Below are 19,284 nucleotides of genomic sequence, written 5' to 3'. Positions count from 1 at the left end.
AGTGGTGGTAGTGGTAGTAGTGGTGGTAGTGGTAGTAGTGGTGGTAGTGGTAGTAGTGGTGGTAGTGGTAGTAGTGGTGGTGGTTTAAACATTTCTCTGGTACAGGCTGGTTTAATCCCCTTAACACCTGGTTTAAGTTAAGATTTACCTGGCCTTAAAATCATCCCCTCACCTGACCTAGAACTGAGTAAGTGGTTTAATGTTATTGTTGTTGTTATTATTATTGTTATTATTATTATTATTATTGTTATTATTATTATTGTTGTTATTATTATTATTGTTATTATTATTATTATTATTATTATTATTATTATTATTGTTGTTATTATTATTATTATTATTATTATTGTTTGTTATTATTATTATTTTTTATTGTTATTATTATTATTATTATTATTATTATTATTATTATTATTATTATTAGTATTAGTATTATTATTATTATTATTATTATTTTTGTTATTATTATTATTATTATTATTATTATTATTATTATTATTATTATTATTATTATTATTATTATTATTATTATTGTTATTATTGTTATTGTTATTGCTGTTGTTGTTGTTGTTGTTGTTATTATTATTGTTGTTATTATTTTTGTTGTTGTTATTATTGTTAAAATTATTATATATTTTTGGGGAAGAAGAAAGAAGATAAAGGGAAAACAAACACACACACACACACACAGGAGAGAGGAGTGTACCGTATCCCTCACCTCAAGTCTTACATGTAATTTAGACAATACCATAAAAACAGGTTATATACTTTTAAGAACACTTTAATATGAACCGGATAAAAACAAGATGATGATTTGATTAATTTACTAAAAGAAAAAATAGTAATGTTAAAATGATGATTTGATTAATATTCGTTTTATTTCTAAGACTTTTAATAAACACTAATGTTAAAATTCAGTGATAATCTAATGTTAAAATAAAAATAACTGAGAAGAATGTTAAATATTAAGGGTTGGTGTTGTGGAATATATTGTGTTATATAATTCGACAGGACCCAAACTATGTCGACTAGGGAAGGTTCAGTGTGTGTGTGTGAGTGTGTGTCGATGTTAAGTGATCCGAACAGGTGTTGTGTGTGTGTGTGTGTGTGTGTGTGTACAGTAGGAGCAACAATATATAGGTAGGAGATAATAGTGGTGGTCGAGCGTGTAGTGGTGATGGTGGTAGTGGTGGTAGTGGTAGTTGGTGATAATGATGATGGTGATGTTAGCAGTAAGTGGTGATAGTGATGGTGGTAGAAGCTATTAGTAGTGGTGGTGACAGCAATGGTGGTAGTGGTGGTGGGAGCAATGATGGTGATAGCAATGGTGGTAGTGGTGGTGGGGTGCCAATACACAGTGCCGGAGTTGGCAGGCGACCGCAGGCACTTAATCAAGGGGAGGACGTCAACACTGCTTACTTTCTCTTCCTCTTCCTCCTCTTCCTCTCTTCCTCTTCTTCCTCTTCCTCTCTTCCTCTTCTTCCTCTTCCTCCTCTTCCTCTCTTCCTCTTCTTCCTCTTCTTCCTCCTTTTCTTCCTCTTCCTCCTCTTCTTGCTTCTTTTCCTCCTCCTTTTCCTCTTCCCCTATTCAGCTTCTTTCTTCTTCCTCCCTTTTCTCTTCTTCCTCCCTTTCTCTTCTTCCTCCTCCTCTTCCTTCTCCCTCCTCCTCCTCCTCCTCCTCTTCCTCTTCCTCCTCCTCCTCCTCTTCCTTTTCCCTCCTCCTCCTCCTCCTCCTCCTCTTTCCTCCTCCTCCTTTGTCTTCTTCCAATCATCACTATTTTCTACTCTTCTTTGTTCATCTTTTTGTTTGTTTAGTTGTTTATTTCATCTTGTCTCTTCCTGTGTTCGTCCTTGTCTCACCTCCTCCTCGAGTAAGAGCCACCTCACCTCTTCCTCGAGTAAGAGCCACCTCACCTCCCCTTCGAGTAAGAGCCACCTCACCTCCCCCTCGAGTAAAAGCCACCTCACCTCCCCCTCGAGTAAGAGCCACCTCACCTCCTCCTCGAGTAAGAGCCACCTCACCTCCCCTTCGAGTAAGAGCCACCTCACCTCCTCCTCGAGTAAGACCCACCTCACCTCACATGGTATTCAGGTCACTGTGAATTTATTACCAAAATACATAACTACCGCCGCGCCATACCTGACCATCTTTCCCCTAAACCACAAATACAGTCATGTACTTGTACCTATATTCCACACATGGTACAGCTGTTCATTGGTTACAGCAGAGGGTAGACTTGTGGAGCATATATACAATATATTACAAAACTCATTAAGTACAGTACAGCAGAGGGTAGCCTTGTGGGTGTTACAGAACGAGCAGAGTTTAATGTTACAGGTGAACTTTTTTAACATATTTTCTCCCTTAAATCCCTGCTACCATACATCGTGGCCTGGGTGTTAAGCCAAGGGGCCCCATGATGCTGTAAACTCTTTAAGTTGAAAGAACATCGAACGAGGCGTTGAGTGACCTGCTATAAATGAATGGCTGGCGACGAGCTCTCATACACTCTCAAGGGGGATTAATCCATTCATAGAGGAGGTATTTGGTTGGCTCGCTGGCTGGCTGACTGGTTGGCTCGCTGGCTGGCTGACTGGCTCTGTGTGGGGGTGGAGGAGGGTGGTAGTGGAGAAGCGGAGGGCGAGGGGAGGCTGTTCTGGTTAGTGGTGGGGGAAGGGAAGTAAGATAGGTTGGTAGTGGTAGTGAAAGGGAAATGGGGAGGGGAGGGGGGGATGGGGGTAGTGGTGGTAGAGGTGAGGAAAGGGAGGGGAGGGGGACAATCCTGGGTGGTGGGGAAGAGGAAGGGGGGGAATGGGAGGGGTGACTGTCCTGGTAGTGGGGAAGGGGGAAGTGAGGGGAAGGGTGGGGAATGGTTAATAATGGTGTAGTTTCTCACTCGTCACCACAGCAAGTGATTAACCCACCTTTAGTACTGTCTACATCCATGCCTTCAATTCCCTCTCCTCATCTCTCTTCTCCCCCTCCTTCCCTGTCCTTCCCTCTCCTCCCCTCTTGTCCCTCTCATCTCTCCTCCCTCTCCTTCCTTGTCCTTCCCTCTCCTTCCCTTCCTTCCCTCTCCTCCCCCAGTACAGGTAAAACCAAGATTAAACACTAAGGCACATCACAAGACCTCTCTCTCTCTCAGCACCACCACCACCACCACTACCACTATCACCACCACCACCACCACCACTACCACTATCACCACCACCACCATCACCACCACCACCACCACCATCACCACCACCACCATCACCACCACCAACATGCTCTTCAACACTACCATATCAACACATGAGTCTCCTGCATAATGATGTTTATCTTGGCACCTTCGTCTGGCGTATATGACTGGCGCACTTCTCTCTTGCGTCTGGCGTAACGTGTATCTGTCCCTGGCGTCTGGCGTAAAAATGACGAACTACTTTCTCTATTGTGGGAATTGGGAAGGAAGTACTTTCTCTGTTTAGGGGAATGGGGAAATACAGTACTTTCTTTGTCTTAGGCCTATTGAACTTGTTATCTCTGCTCTAGGTAAACTCGATTAGGGTAGGTTAGGTTAGGTTAGTCTAGGTCAGTGTTAGGTTAGGTTAGGTTAGTCTAGGTCAGTGTTAGGTTAGGTTAGTCTAGGTCAGTGTTAGGTTAGGTTAGGTTAAATTTAGGTCAGGTTAGTCTAGGTCAGTGTTAGGTTAGGTTAGATTAAATTTAGGTTAGGTTAGGTTAGAACAGTGTTAGGTAAAGTTAGTGTAAGCTTAGGTAGTGTTAATTTAGGTCAGCAATAGGGTAAATTAATCACCAGGTGAAATAAGCTCAGGTGATCCTCTGCAACACAAAGTAAAGGCGTTTATTTCTGTACAGGTATTAATGAGCTCTTAAGACAGACATGAACACGTTTACATCGACGAGTTATGGCACTGTGCTATATATACACACACATACATACATTCTTTCTTACATACATACATACATACATACATACATACATACATACATTCTTTCTTACATACATACATACATTCTTTCTTACATACATACATACATACATACATACATACATACATACATACATTCTTTCTTACATACATACATACATACATACATACATACATAGTTTCATACATACATACATACGTACCTGTCTTCAATATGGCTGTGCGTGCGTCAGTCACTAGAGGGGAAAACGATAAGAGGAACGTCTTGGGCGGTGACCAAAGGTGATGTCTTGATACATTATGGCACATCATGGTACATTATGGTACAGTATGGTACATTATGGTACATATGGCACATTATGGTACATTATGGTACAATATGATACTATTGGTACATTAGATACATTATGATACATTATGGTACATTATGGTACATTATGATTCATTATGGTACATTATGGTATATTATGGTACATTATGGTACATTATGGTACAATATGATACGATTGGTACATTATGGTGCATTATGATACATTATGGTACATTATGGCACATTATGGTACATTATGGTACATTATGGTACAATATGATACTATTGGCACATTATGGTACATTATGGTACATTATGGTACAATATGATACTATTGGTACATCGTGGTACATTATGATACATTATGGTATATTATGGTACATATTGATACATTATGATACATTATGGTACATTATGATGCATTATGGTACATTATGGTATATTATGGTACATTATGGTACATATTAATACATTACGGTACATTATGATACATTATGGTATTGTAATGAGGGTAAAGTAAGAATTTTTAGTTGTAGGATTGTAAAGTAAGGAAAGTTTGGTCGCGTGGCTGATTAGTTATTTCGCCGTTGCTATGTTCTCAGGGGAGTGCCTCTAAACAACATTTCTAAGTACAGCTATTTATTAGTTAACTAAATGACACGGACACATTAATAAATATATCGACGTTACGAGACAATGACTCCCGGACACAAACATGAAATGGATACACTTCCCACCGTAAGTAACTCACCCTATGGATCGCTCTGACAATGACTATGTGTGACCTGAGGGAGGCACAGCGGCTGGGGAATGTTTACAGGTGCTGCTGAAGAGAGTGGTCCCGGCCGGTACTGGACTCTGTTTCTTGTGGGAGACGCTGCCAGCTGGAGCCTCGGTGCTGGGGAGAGAAGTCCCCCCTCCTGACCTCGACTTGTGACGAGTGTGACTCTGTCTGCCACTGAGTTCTGTCTGTGCCACAGAAGGAGTTGTCGGCCCCTTACATTGGGGGATCAGGCCGGCAGATGTCACTAATTAACACTAATCTGGGTGTGTGGAGACAGCTGTGTTTGATCAGGTGAGTGGTGCGGGCTGGAGTGTAGTTTCTGGAGTTAACAAGGTCATGACGCTGGTTTCACTAATCACACGGCGGCGAGAACTCTGTTTCATTGCGACCGTGAGTTCTGCTGGGTCAGGTAATCTCACTTTAATTACGAAGCGTTGGTCAACTTACGTGGGTGTACACCTGCACGTCCGGTTACTGCTATATGTGTTGTTGTTCTCTGGGCTGTAAGCTGTGGTCTGACAAACAATCATTACACCTCCAGCCAAGACCAAAGCTTCCATACCAGAGAACTGATGACACATATAGACATGTGCAGTATCCAGAATAGCCCCTGAGGCGATAATGTCACCTCACATTTTACAAACAATAACCGCACCTATCGGTAGCACTTCCCTCATAGCTAGTGAATGTATGTTTTTCTACTGGCTTGGTTTGGTTTGACAAAACTCATTATACCTCCCGCCAAGACCAAAAACACAATCCCTGGTTACTGCACAAAAGAGAGTTGTACGGACAATGAACTAGAAAAAAAACAGATCACACAAACGAACAATTTGCTAAATTGAAAATGTTAAAATTCGAGGATATTAACACCTACTGCTGTGCCGGAATAATCAGAGATACAACTTAAGGCACCCAGAGCTACTAAGACCACACACCCCATGCGCTCCTCTCAGTCCCAGACCTCCATAAAATATCACGGTGTGAAGGTGTGGAACAACTTACCCCCACCCATCCCAGCAAAGACTACGCTCCCTTCCTTTAAATCATCTCTTAAAAAATATCTATTGTCTAAGTTTTAATATTTCTTGTAACACCTACTATATTTACAGTACCTGCTTTTATTGTACCATCAAAATCGTTTTATCGGAAATTACCATGTAGATAGATAAGAAATTACCATTGCAATATATACATATTTGCCAACTAGACATGATTCTGACAACTCTGTCCTCTTGTTCAACCTTAATACAACCCATGTTGTACTGCTCCCCCATTATATTTTTGTTTTTCAATTCCACCATAATTTATGTATTTATTAAATTTCGAAGTGATAATCGCGGTAACATACTGATATGTTCTTATTACCACCATGCTATTGTACTATTCCAGATGATACTAAATGTTACACAATACTTCCTTGAGATAAATGTATAGTATATATCAGGTGCCTACAGGAGAGCTTAGGTTCTCAACTGGCTCAGCCATGTTAATATTGTTATTATTATCCACTCTGTATCTGTGTTTTTCTGGCTAAATAAACTATTTCAATTCAATTCAATCTTCCCTCGCCCCGCCCCATCTAACCCCATCCCCGCCCCGCCCTGCCCCACCCAGAAAACCCGACGCTTCTGACTCACTCCTTACGTCTGGCAGTGAAGTGGTAGTCACACCTGGGAGGGGGCGGGAGGGGGACACCGAGGCACATGTGTCAGTAATGCATCTCTCTCTCTCTCTCTTTTTTTTTTGATACATTTATCGCGAAAAAGTTCATTATTATACACTAAATAAATAAAATCCTGTTAGAGTGATGCAACTGCCCTGTACCGTTACCATGGCCGGGTCAACATTGGACCCACACTGGCCACACCTCCCTCCCCGCTCAGATGGCCACACCCTCCCTCCTCACCACATGGCCACACCCTCCTCTCCCTGCCTCAGATGCACACACCCCCTCCCTCACCACATGGCCACACCCTCCTCCTCAGGCCTCAGATGGCCACACCCTCCCTCCCCCCACCAGATGCACACACCCCTCCCTCCCGCTCAGATGGGCCACACCCCTCCCTCCTGCACCCAGATGGCCACACCCCTCCCCCCCCCCTCCCCTGCCTCAGACGGCCACACCCCTCCCCTCCCTGCACTCACATGCCACACACCCCTCCCCTCCCCCTCCACAGAGATGGCCACACCCCTCCCTCCACACAGACGGCCACGCCCCTTCCCTCTGACAGCTGGTGACTCCTCGGGCTTATTTTATCAGAAGGACGGTTTGATTCACAGTGTGACGTCACGGAGTCACAGCACACACACACACACACACACACACACACATGTGATTCTCTTACGACAGATGACTTGTAGAACGACCTCTATAAACGACCCATACAGGCGACCCTAAAACGACCCCCTCCCCCTCCCCCCCACCAATTTATTGTTTCCTAGCTAAGACTAATTCTCTATGGATTGACCCCCCATATCCCTCAGCTACACCAATTCTACATGGGATTTGACCCTCCACCCCCAGCCAAGTACCCAACCCTCAAACGGTGGAATTCCTGACATTTTTGGCTCCCGGTGATTTAGTGTTTCTAGGAGTTGCCATGTGTTGAATATTGTCTTGTTTATTTGGTGTTAGAGTATGTTGGCTCTCTCTCTCTCTCTCTCTCTCTCTCTCTCTCTCTCTCTCTCTCTCTCTCTCTCTCTCTCTCTCTCTCTCTCTCTCTCTCCAACAAACACACACCAACCCAGCAACACACACACACACACACACACACCTGCTGGTCTAAGGTATGTATAGCAGAAACTAATCAGGCTTCAGGTTCTTAAAGGTACATCAGGTCAGTTTATTTCCCCACACTACAGAAGCCGTCCCTAACTGGGTCACTGTGAGCTGTAAGACGCGGTGGTCTTAACTGCTCTATAGTCCACTAGAGGTGTTCTTCTCCCTCCTCCCCCCCCTTCTCTTTCCCCTCACTCTACCCCCTCAAACTCCTCCTTCCCTCCCCTACCCCTCAAACTCCTCCTCCTCCCCCCCACCCCTCAAACCCTCCTTCCTCTTCCTACGTCCTCAAACCCCTTCCTCTTCCACCCAAACACCTCCTTTCCCTCCTACATCCTCAAATCCTCCTCTTTCCTCCCTCTACAGTGGCGAATACAACCCCTCCCCTTCCCTTCCTCCCACCTTCTCCCCTTCTCCATCTACCCATTCTCCCTTCCTCCCTTCTTCTACCTTTCTCCCTTCTCCTACCCCCCATTCCCCCCTCTCCTTCCCACAATTAAGGGAAAATATCATCGTACAAGTGTTTAGTATTCTGGAAGGGGTGAGGGAGGGGAGAGAAGGTAGAGGAAGGGGAGGGGAGGAGACTGAGGGGAGGAGAGGGAAGGAGAGGTAGGAGGGGAGAGGGAGGAGAGAGGAGAGGAGGAGGGACTTAACAAGAATCTCGCATTAAGTAGATCTTTTGTAAGTAAGAATCACATAGTTGGTTTTCATTCGCCGCCATATTGTTGTTGCTGTTGTTGTTGTTGTTTGATCAGGTTACTCTAACAGGTTGGGTTATTTACACCGTTTGTGGCTTGTTGTTGCTGTTAAGGTTATTTGTACAGTGTTGTAAAACGATATTGACAACGTGTTTGGATTCCGATGAGGTGTCTTTCGAGAATCATTGAGTTCTTACACACACACACACACACACACACACACACACACACACACACACACACACACACACACACACACACACACACACACACACACACACACACACACACACACACACACACACACACACACACCCTAAGAGAAGAATGTTGTGTGTTGGTTTGTCTGGACAGTTCCCACATTCCCTCCTGTTAGTGCTGTTGATGAAGTGTTGGTGATATAACTCTCTGTCTCCCTCACCTCTCCAACACAACCCTATGGTGGTGGTGTCAGGTGTCATATTGGTGGTGTCATGAGTCATATGTCAATTAGTCTCATTTTGGTTGTGTTAGGTGTCGCGTAAGCAAGTGTCATGGTGGCAGTGTCAAGTGTCATATATTAGTGTCATGGTGGTGGTGTCAGGTGTCATTCAGTAAACAAGTGTCATATTGGTGGTGTCAGGTATCATATATTAGTGTCATGTTGATGGTGTCAGGTGTCATACAGTAAATAAGTGTCAATAATCATATATTAATAAGTGTCATGGGGTTGTTAAGTGTCATATAAACAGGTGTTGATGGTGTGTCAAGTGTCATATACTAACGAGTGTCATGTTGGTGTCACAGATCAGTTCCTGGAGTTACCGGAGTCTCCAGGTCGTCGACATTCAAGTTCCGAGGACGACCGTCGTGCTGCTACCCTCGATTGTGACCCCCGGACACGACCCCACGACAAGGAGAAGAAGGGTCACCGCTCAGCATGGGGCAAGGTGGGTTCAGGTGTGGGCTAGGTGGATACAGGTGTGGGCTAGGTGGATACAGATGTGGGCTAGGTGGTGGGTTCAGGTGTGGGCTAGGTGGTGGGTTTAGATGTGAGCTAGGTGGATACAGATGTGGGCTAGGTGGTGGGTTTAGGTGTGGGCTAGGTGGTGGGTTCAGGTGTGGGCTAGGTGGATCATTTACGAGCACCCTGTTCTGTCCCCAGATAAACACCCCATATTCTCCCCAGGTAAAGAATATGATCAGCACGAGGCGGGACAGTGTAAGGAAGAAATCCACCCCGGCCTCCCACCGTAAGTCGACCATAGAACGACCACTGGGCCACGATGTACACGCTGGCACCGCTGTAGAAGTGTCGGCCGCTTCTGACCCCGAGGTATTGTAACCCCTGTCTCTGTGTCCGTCCGGGAGTAAAATTATTCCCCCTTATAAAAAAAAAAAAATTACTGGTGATTTTTATAACTGAAATCATCATAATAAAAACTAGTTAATATTTATTTTTAGTTTTTTTTTTTAGTTTTTTTGGAATTTTTAAAACTAGTTAATATTTATTTTTAGTTTTTTTTTAGTTTTTTTGGAGTTTTTAAAACTAGTTAATATTTATTTCGATTGATCTATGGCTGGTGAATAAGATCAGACATGAGGGTTTTGATTATCATACGCATTTAAATCATTATACGGGGTAGATGAGACATAATTATGGCTGCTGGGTCTTTAAGTCATTTGTAGTGTCTGATATTAAATGGTTATCTGAGTGGTTTTGTTTTAATTAGTGATGGCTATTAACCCTCTGATTGCCTATACCATTACTACAACTATTCATCACCATTCTGCCTACCTCACTACCACCATTACCTACCACTCCAACACTCACTCACTACAACCATTACCACCATCACATTGCTGCCCACCACCACCACACCCACCACCACCACCACCACACCCCATCACCATCCACCACCCCATCTCCATCACCACCCCATACTCACCCACCCCACTTCACCACCCACCCACTCAATCCACCACCTCTACCATCACCTTGCTGCCCACCCACCACCACTCTGCCGCCCACCTTGTCCCCCCCCTCCCCCCTGTCATGTCAATCAAGCTGTCTGTCACGAGTGTCATGTCATATAAACACCTGAGGAGGCCACAAGAAGGCTAACTCAGACCTCCCACTGCACTACTTCTTCTAGATCTTGTTCACCTCGTGTTATTTTTGTTCTTGTGTTCTGTCTTGTTGTTTTCATCACACACACACACACACACACACACACACACACACACACACACACACACACCACAAACAAACATTTCAACCTCTTATCATAAATTCTTCAATCTATCGCTTTAATGACGCATTTTCCTCGCCACAACCAAACCAATAATATTTACCCTTCACTACCAGATATATTCTAAGTTTCTTCTAAATTATATAAGAATATATTTAAGGATATTTTTTAATATATAGCATTTTTTTTTACGATAATGTGTTAAATTTGGGTAAGATTATCGTTTTATATATTTATTTATTTTTATAAATTTTAGTCGTTTTTAGGGAAGGTTAGAGCCAAAATTTACGTGAGGATTGTAAAGTGTTGTAAAAAGATGTCAATAATGGGATTAATTAAGCCTTTATTTTATATATATTTCAGTATTGCTTATTATTTTGATGATTGTTGTTAATAAGATGTTTCATTATACAGGATTATGAGGTGGATTACGAAGGTGTGGCTGGGGATGTGGTGGTGGAGGCCGGTAGCGAGGGTGAGTGGGAGGCTGGCGGCGTGTGGACGGGGCCCAGAGAGGAGGGCGACTCACCTGTGACAGCCACCACCAGCTTAGGAGTGCGCCGCGCCAAACCACAGCTCACTATCACCGTGCCCTCTAGTGAAGACCTGAGTCACCTTCACGTTAGTACTCCTTCATATTGGTTAGGTTTGGTTAGGTTAGGTTAGGTTTATTTACCCAGAAAAAAATGCAGGAACAGAATGGATAAAAATAACAATATTGACATGGCTTTGTGATATAATGATAAGCATTTAAAAAAATTTCGATTCCTTTTCATTTTCCTCTCTCTCTCTCTCTCTCTCTCTAAGATAAGGAAAGCATATTCTAAGTACTCATCACTTCCCCTTAATTTATATATGACAATAACCTGAAGCAGAGAAGCCTCCCCCTGGTGGTATATCGCTGTGTTTACCCCCAGGGAGGTGTTGGTGGAGGTGGTAGTGGTGGTGTTAGTGGTGGTGACAGGCCCCGGCAGTTACACCGATCACCAGAGTCACGACACAGGAAGGTCTCCCCAGCACAGGTAACTCCCATTGGCTCTGTTTACCTGTGTGACGTCATCTCTTGCCCTTGTTCTCAAATGATGTCATGTTTGTTTTTTTGCGTGTGTCTCTCCCTCAAATGACGTCATTTTGTTTTTTTGCGTGTGTCTCTCTCTCAAATAACGTCATTTTGTTTATTTGCGTGTGTCTCTCCCTCAAATGACGTCATGTTTTTTGCGTGTGCGTGTGTGTGTGCGCGTGTCTATACCAGTGCTATGACTCAATGGTGTCTGTGTTTACGTGAGAAATCATCCTTGGGTCTCTATATATATACTGTATATCCCCTCGAGCTGTCATTACCTCTGCCTTTGTTCCTTTCTCTGATCATTGTATTTCTGGTCTTCGTGTTTGACGTCTTATACAATGCCAAAGTTATTATTTCAGAGTCTAATCATAACAAACTTCGAATTTTATTGTTGGTCTTGCTAGTGAATCATTTTCCTGTTTTAAAATCGTCGTAGTTACTGATGACGTGGTTTAAAATCATCGTAGATATTGATAACATAATTTAAAACCACCATAGGTATTGATGAACGTAATTTAAAACCACCATAGGTATTGATGAACGTATAGTGTTTTATGTCATCATTCTTTCCTCCCCCTCAGTTGGACCCCCGCGCCCCGCCCTCCCTCCCTATGACACCTCCCTCCCCACGCCGAGCATCGAATTGGACCAAAGTTAAGAAAGCCTTCCTGACGGGCCAGCAACACCAGCCAGCCAAACCTGACGCTCGGCCCTCTAGTGTTGGAGTATCGGCATCACTCCCTCCGTCACCTAGTAAAAAGACTAACACCTTCCACTTCGATTCTCCGCCACATTTAGGTAAGAGGGAGTGAGTAAGAGGGAGTAGAGGGAGGGAGTAGAGGGAGGGAGTAGAGGGAGGGAGTAGAGGGAGGGAGTAGAGGGAGGGAGTAAGAGGGAGGGAGTAGAGGGAGTGTGTAGAGGGAGTGAGTGAGAGAGGAGGGAGTAAGAGAGAGGAGGGAGTAAGAGGGAGGGAGTAAGAGGGAGAAGTAGAGGGAGTGGAGGTAGGGAAGTGAGTAAAAGACAGGGAGTAGAGGGAGTGTTGTTGTTGCTTCGGCTGACACACAGGAGTAAGATATATGGCCTTTTTTAGGAAGAATTTAGTTTTTCTGCTATTTTTAACAAGATCGGTGTTGTGTTGTGTTGTGTTGTGTTGTGTTGTGTTACGTCATCTACCCACCTGTTGTTGTCCTTCCAGGTGTTGAATCGTCTACTCTCTACGACTCTGACTCCCCTGTGGTGTCCTTAGAGGTGTCCCCGGAAGATCTGGTCTCTCACGCCCATTCCACGCCCACGCCGTCACCCCAACCTCACTCCACGCCCTCTCCGCAGCCTCTAGCCACCCACCAGCAACACTCAGGTTAGTATTTAAGGGAAGGATCTGGTCGCTCACGCCCATTTCACGCGCCCACGCCATCACTCTAACCTCATTCCACGCCCACGCCATCACTCTAACCTCATTCCACGCCCACGCCATCACTCTAACCTCATTCCACGCTCACTTTTAGTCTCTTAACTCATGCCAAAACACTCAACCTATTATTATATGACTCTTAACCTCCTGCATCTCCTCCGTCAGGCGTCTTAGCTGACCTGCAGAAGAGCTTGAGTGGGGAGTTCAACAGACGACTACAGGAATGGGAGAAGCTGAAGGGTGGAGCTGGTCAGGGAGGTATTCACCACCCTCCTATTGCGCCTGGCTGTGCTTCTGTGCCACCTGGAGGAGTAACAACCACTCACCCCGAGGATAATCTTCCCTATGAGTTCCGCAAGAAACTTCACGAGTGGGAGAAGATGAAGGAGAGGGAGAGAGAGAAGGTAAGTCGACGTTTGGAGGGAGAGAGAGAAGGTAAGTCGACGTTTGGGTGGGTTTATCTGTGTTAGGGTTGTCGAAATATTGCTGTCATCATGAACCTCTACCTTTGTGGGAGGGTTTTATTATGTTTGTCTCGCTCTTTATCCATCTTATCCACTTGTAGGGTAAGACTGAAGTCCCACGAGGCCAAGAGGACGTCAAGACCAAGATTCACGGCGAGGACGACCTTCCTGCCGACTTCAGGAAGAAACTTACCGAGTGGAAGATCCGGAAAGCTCTGGTGGGTCAGAGTCAACACAACGTGGAGGAGCTGCAGAAGAACCTGGGCGAGGAATTCAACCGTAAGATGGCGGAGTGGGAGAGAATCAAAGCCTCGGCCAACCAAGGACACATTAAACCCAGCCCAGGACACCCACAGGTGAAGCCATCAGCCTCGGCAGGTAACATACAAGTCAGGGCTTCAGGTCAGATTCAGCATAACTCTGGCAGTGTCTCCAGTCCGTCTCAAGTTAAGGCCTCAGTTTCAGCGAGTCAGGTGCTGGTGAAACCCATAACGGGAGGACCTAGCTCAAGTCCTAGGCTGGACAGGAAGGGTTCTGCTCACAAGATCAAGAAGATGAAGTCAGGCAAGACGGACAAGGCGCCGGTGGTGAGTTATGGAGTGATTCCCATTGGTATCGTTGCGTTTTACTGTATATATAAAGAATCAAGATACTAGCTAAGATAAATCAACTCCTTACTGGGAACAAAAACACTGTTCTCTTCTCATATTGTATGACTTTAACACTAGAACAAAGCTGTAATGTGTTAGTCAATATAATACTCAATCTCTCTTGACAACCCGTGTCTAGGGAAAAACCGAGAGCAGCCACAAAGGACGCGATAAGTCAGACAAGGAGCTGCAGTGGCTGGAGAAGGAGTTACATAAGGTGGAGCGAGAGACTCAGAGACTGGAGAGAGAAAAAGAGAAATTCCTAGAGAGACAAGCCAGGTGAGGAGGACTACTAACACTACCCACAACTTAACAACCATTGTGCCAGAGTCATATCAGAGACACCATTGTATTCTCTAACCATACGATAACAAACCGATCGCCATTAACCTTCCAAATTAACCGTGAGTCACTCTTTAGATCACTTTGATAATCCTCTGGTTACTGTTTCGCCAGGTTGGAGAAGATGCGTCAGGCTATGGGTCAGGGAGGTCCAGCCAAGAAGAAGGAGATTTACATAAAGACGTCAACGGGGGAGTTCAGGTTCGAGGGGATCAGCCAGACGTTCACTAAGAAGCTGTATGAGTGGGAGGAACGGCGAGGCATCCGGCCGGAGTCTTCCACCATCGCCCTCCTCGACCCCAACTACAAGGCCCCCGAAAAGGAGGTTCAAGAGAAGCCCAAGAGCCCAGAACCTGCCAGACTCGTCAGGTGGGTGCTGGTGGTCCGGGGGGGAGATACAGGTAGACTGAGATAGAGAATAAAACAGACAGAAATATAGACACAGAGACCAGATAGAGACAGAAACATGGAGAGATAAGAGACAGATTTTCTTACAGACACACACAAAGACAAAATAGACCTCTTCCTTCACAACAACAACACCAACATGAGATGACATAATAATCTCTTCCTTCCTACAGATCCAAGTCGGAGTCATCGATGGCGGCCGAGTTTGCAGCCACTTCAGTACACTCTCACCCGTCCAGCCTCTCACTCAACGAGATGGAAACTGAAGACACGGGACTCCAAGGTAAGAATTGACCACCAAAAAAAAAAAAGCATAACGATAGTCAAAATGTAAACAATATCAAGATGTTAAATTAATGTGGAACTGTTTTTTGGTTTTTTTGACAAAGATTTAATATGAAACTTAATAGGAATAAATTTATAGAGGATTCCTAAGGCATTACGGCTGGGAGGGGCACACCATTATGTCTGGCAGGGGCACACACCATAACGTCTGGCAAGGCTATATCACACCCCTCTACGTGACATAACACCAATTACGTCATCACTAACCTCTGACGTCACATTCAGCGCCAGTTTTGTGTGTGTGTGTGTGTGTGTGTGTGTGTGTGTGTGTGTGTTTGTTTTTAGCTACAGAAGATGATAAGCGGCAAGGGTGGAGAGAGAGCCAACTGGTTCATCTCCGGCATTACTCACTCCCTTAGTCGTCTTAACAGGGAAATATTAGGAAGATAGTTAGGTGTATTAGTTGCTGCCTGGGCTATCGTTTGGTGTAGATGTTATCGTACTGTATTTGATATATTCCTGCTGTGACCAATCTTGTTTCTCTCTCTCTCTTTCTCTCTGTCTCTCTCAGCAAGTATAATTTTAGCATATATTCCTCAGCGGTGATACCTTAAGTCTACCTTCATCTAATAGTCCTTTCTCCCTCTTTCTCTCTCTCCCTCTCTCTCTATATATATCCCCCTCCCTCTCTGGTCCCCCCCCACCTTTAACCTTCACGTGATGATAATAACGTGTGTGTGTGTTCTTGTTTATCCAGCAGAGAACAAAGCAGCGAGTGAACCAACATTAGCTGCTGAGGACCCCATCACACCTAAAGTAGCGGTGTTGGTGCAGCTGGAGGAGGTGGTGGATGACACGCCCTCCCTTCACGACCACACTACACCTTACGCCCCCGCCGAGATCACCAGGAACATCGACTCATCAGGAAGGTTAGTTTCACCAGCAGTGTTCTTGTAGGTGTGTGTTGTGATGCTGTAGGTGTGTGTTAAATGAGATCTTGGTTTTGTTTGTTTTAATGTGTTTCTGTGTTTGTATCTTTTCCGTGTGTTTGTGTCTGTGTGTGTGTGTGTGTGTGTCTGTATATGTGTAAGTACCCGTATAAACCCCTCCCGTGTGTCCCGACAGCGAGGAGGACGTGACCAGACGTCGACGGGCTGATGACAACGAGGACATGGTGACGAACCTCCGACGGACAGACAGCGGCCGCACCCAGGGCTCTTACCGCTCCCTCCTGCACGAGAACATGAGCCTCCTGGATAAACTCCGCCAGCAGGAAGACCTCTGCCGCGCCCTTGAGACACAGATGGGTGACATTGACTCAAAGATGGATAATGTGGCAGACCAGCACCTCAGGACCTTAGGTACGGGGAGGGGAGTGTCTGCCTGATGTGGGGAGGGGGGAGGGTTGTCTGCCTGAGGTGGGGAGGGTGTCTCTGGCTGAAGGGGTTATGTTAGGTTAGGTAGTAGTAGTAGTAGTAGTAATCAAATTGAACAGTGAGTCATTTAGTTTGAGTGTGTGTGTGTGGGAAATACCGATTTATTTTATTTGTTTACACTCCACAGAGAAGCTTGACCGCTATATTGTTTGTTTACACTCCACCTGACCGCCATATTGTTTGTTTACACTCCACCTGACCGCCATATTGTTTGTTTACACTTCACCTGACCGCCATATTGTTTGTTTACACTCCACCTGACCGCCATATTGTTTGTTTACACTCCACCTGACCGAAATTTTGTTTATTTACTCTCCACAGAGAAGCTACACCGCCAAGTGACCATCATCATGAAGGACTCGAGCAGTACCCCGCGTGATGACGACGAGGACGACGAGAACCCCAACACAGCAGCTGACGACACCGAAGCCAACCAGCGGCTCATTAACCAGCTCAAGGCGCGGATCGTGGAGTTGGAGATGAGAGGAGATCACTTGATGGATGAGAAGGAACAATTAGAGGTGAGGAGGAGGAGGTAGAGATTAAGGAACTGGAGGTGAGGAGGAGGAGGTAGAAATTAAGGAATAGCTTGAGGTGAGGAGGAGGAGGAAGAGATTAAGTAATAAGCTTGAGGTGAGGAGGAGGAGGAGGAAGTAGAGATTAAGTAACAGCTTGAGGTGAGGAGGAGGAGGAGGAGAAGAGATTAAGTAACAGCTTTAGGTGAGGAGGAGGAGGGAGAGATTAAGTAACAGCTTGAGGTGAGGAGGAGGAGGAAGTAAAAGTAATGAAATTCATGAGTTATCCAGACTCTCCCTACACCTCATAACACTTACTTTTGTTTTGTGTTTATTTACCTCTTCATCATGTCGACTTGTGAGGGGTAGGATGAGGTGGTGTGAGGTGGGGTGGGGTGGGGTAGGGTGGGAGTGCTTGAGGTAAGGTGGGATGGGCATGAATTCTGGTTAATATATCAAACTTATCAAATCCACCTCTCTCTCTCTCTCTCTCTCTCTCTCTCTCTCTCTCTCTCTCTCTCTCTCTCTCTCTCTCTCTCTCTCTCAGCGCGCCTTCAAGCTCCACAAGGAACACGAGACTGAGATTGCTGAGTCTCTGGTACAAAGGATTCGTGAGCTACAGGACGCTGGGGCCGAGGTCAACATCCAGACTGTTCAGTGTCAGAACCACGACCTCAATGTGCCTTCTGAAGACAGGTGAGTTGGCCTTCCTGCAACACCTTAGTTATGACCTCCTCTTAACCCTTTGAGGCCGAGGTGTGGTTTAGACCATTGTCCTCAAAGGGTTAAACCGTAGTCGTTAAAGGGTTAAATCATAGTCCTCAAAGGGTTAAACCATAGTCCTTTCTTATATACATGACAGATATACTATACAATCCATCATCTATGTTGATATAGTGGACGATCTGTGTACCTGTCTGTATCCTGTGTACCTGTCTGTGTCCTGTGTACCTGTCTGTGTACCTGTCTATGTTCTGTGTACCTGTTTGTGTCCTGTGTACCTGTCATTGTCCTGTATACCTGTCTGTGTACCTGTCATTGTCCTGTGTACCTGTCTGTGTCCCGTGTACCTGTCTATGTCCTGTGTACCTGTCTGTGTACCTGTCCTTGTCCTGTGTACCTGTCTGTGTCCTGTGTACCTGTTTGTGTACCTGTCTATGTCCTGTGTACCTATCTGTGTCCTGTGTACCTGTCTATGTCCTGTGTACCTATCTGTGTCCTGTGTACCTGTCCTTGTCCTGTGTACCTGACTGTGTCCTGTGTACCTGTCTATGTACCTGTCCTTGTCCTGTGTACCTGTCTGTGTCCTGTGTACCTGTCTATGTACCTGTCCTTGTCCTGTGTACCTGTCTGTGTCCTGTACAAGTAGTAATGTAATGGTTTGGTCTGGCAGTGTGGTTGTGGAGGAACACTTACCAGAGGACATCCACGACGAACAGGAACCCAAGGAGGACACTGAGAAGGATTCACCCGAAGGCTTAGAAAAGGAGGAGGCACCGAAGGAGGAACTGAAGATCGTGGAGAAGGAAGAAGAGGATGAGGAGGAGGAGGAGGAGGAACAAGTGGTGGTGGTGGAGAGGCGGGAGAGTCGACCAAGAGAACATCGTAAGGTTAAAAAAGTCCCGCCCAAGAAAGTCCAGAAACTCCATAACCTAACGGGGGATCTACTCTTCCAGGTGAGTAACATACTGTAGGGGGGCAGCTGTGGAGTGCAGGGAGGTGGTGAGGAGTGATGGAGGTACTGTAGGAGGGAGTAGCTGTGGAAGTGCAGGAGGTGGAGAATTGCATGAGGAGGGGGCTGATGTATGGGGTGCAGGAGGGTGGAGGGAGTACTGTGGGGAGGGGGGTAGCTGTAGGTGCGGGAGGTGGATGGGTACTGTGGGGAGGGGGGTAGCTGTAGGTGCGGGAGGTGGATGGGTACTGTGGGGAGGGGGGTAGCTGTAGGTGCGGGAGGTGGATGGGTACTGTGGGGA

General features: G+C 45.5%; 1 protein-coding gene across 1 annotated transcript in view; it reads left to right on the top strand.

The window, feature by feature from the left end:
* The window catches only part of LOC121866021, a 36,803-nt gene that overhangs the window by 7,374 nt on the left and 10,145 nt on the right, over positions 1-19,284 (top strand). The window contains exons 2-17 of the mRNA XM_042365607.1: positions 9,290-9,432; positions 9,672-9,818; positions 11,149-11,355; positions 11,652-11,756; positions 12,382-12,598; positions 12,996-13,157; positions 13,377-13,615; positions 13,777-14,262; positions 14,465-14,604; positions 14,782-15,036; positions 15,249-15,358; positions 16,118-16,289; positions 16,486-16,721; positions 17,118-17,317; positions 17,859-18,007; positions 18,705-18,987. Coding sequence (XP_042221541.1) covers positions 9,290-9,432; positions 9,672-9,818; positions 11,149-11,355; positions 11,652-11,756; positions 12,382-12,598; positions 12,996-13,157; positions 13,377-13,615; positions 13,777-14,262; positions 14,465-14,604; positions 14,782-15,036; positions 15,249-15,358; positions 16,118-16,289; positions 16,486-16,721; positions 17,118-17,317; positions 17,859-18,007; positions 18,705-18,987 — 3,251 coding nt within the window. The remainder of the gene's footprint in view (positions 1-9,289; positions 9,433-9,671; positions 9,819-11,148; positions 11,356-11,651; positions 11,757-12,381; positions 12,599-12,995; positions 13,158-13,376; positions 13,616-13,776; positions 14,263-14,464; positions 14,605-14,781; positions 15,037-15,248; positions 15,359-16,117; positions 16,290-16,485; positions 16,722-17,117; positions 17,318-17,858; positions 18,008-18,704; positions 18,988-19,284) is intronic.

This window comes from Homarus americanus, unplaced genomic scaffold, assembly GCF_018991925.1.
Source record: "Homarus americanus isolate GMGI-L3 unplaced genomic scaffold, GMGI_Hamer_2.0 scaffold9729, whole genome shotgun sequence".
Lineage (NCBI taxonomy): Eukaryota > Metazoa > Arthropoda > Malacostraca > Decapoda > Nephropidae > Homarus > Homarus americanus.
Note: the sequence above shows the minus strand (reverse complement) of the source record. Positions and strands in the feature narration are given on the sequence as shown.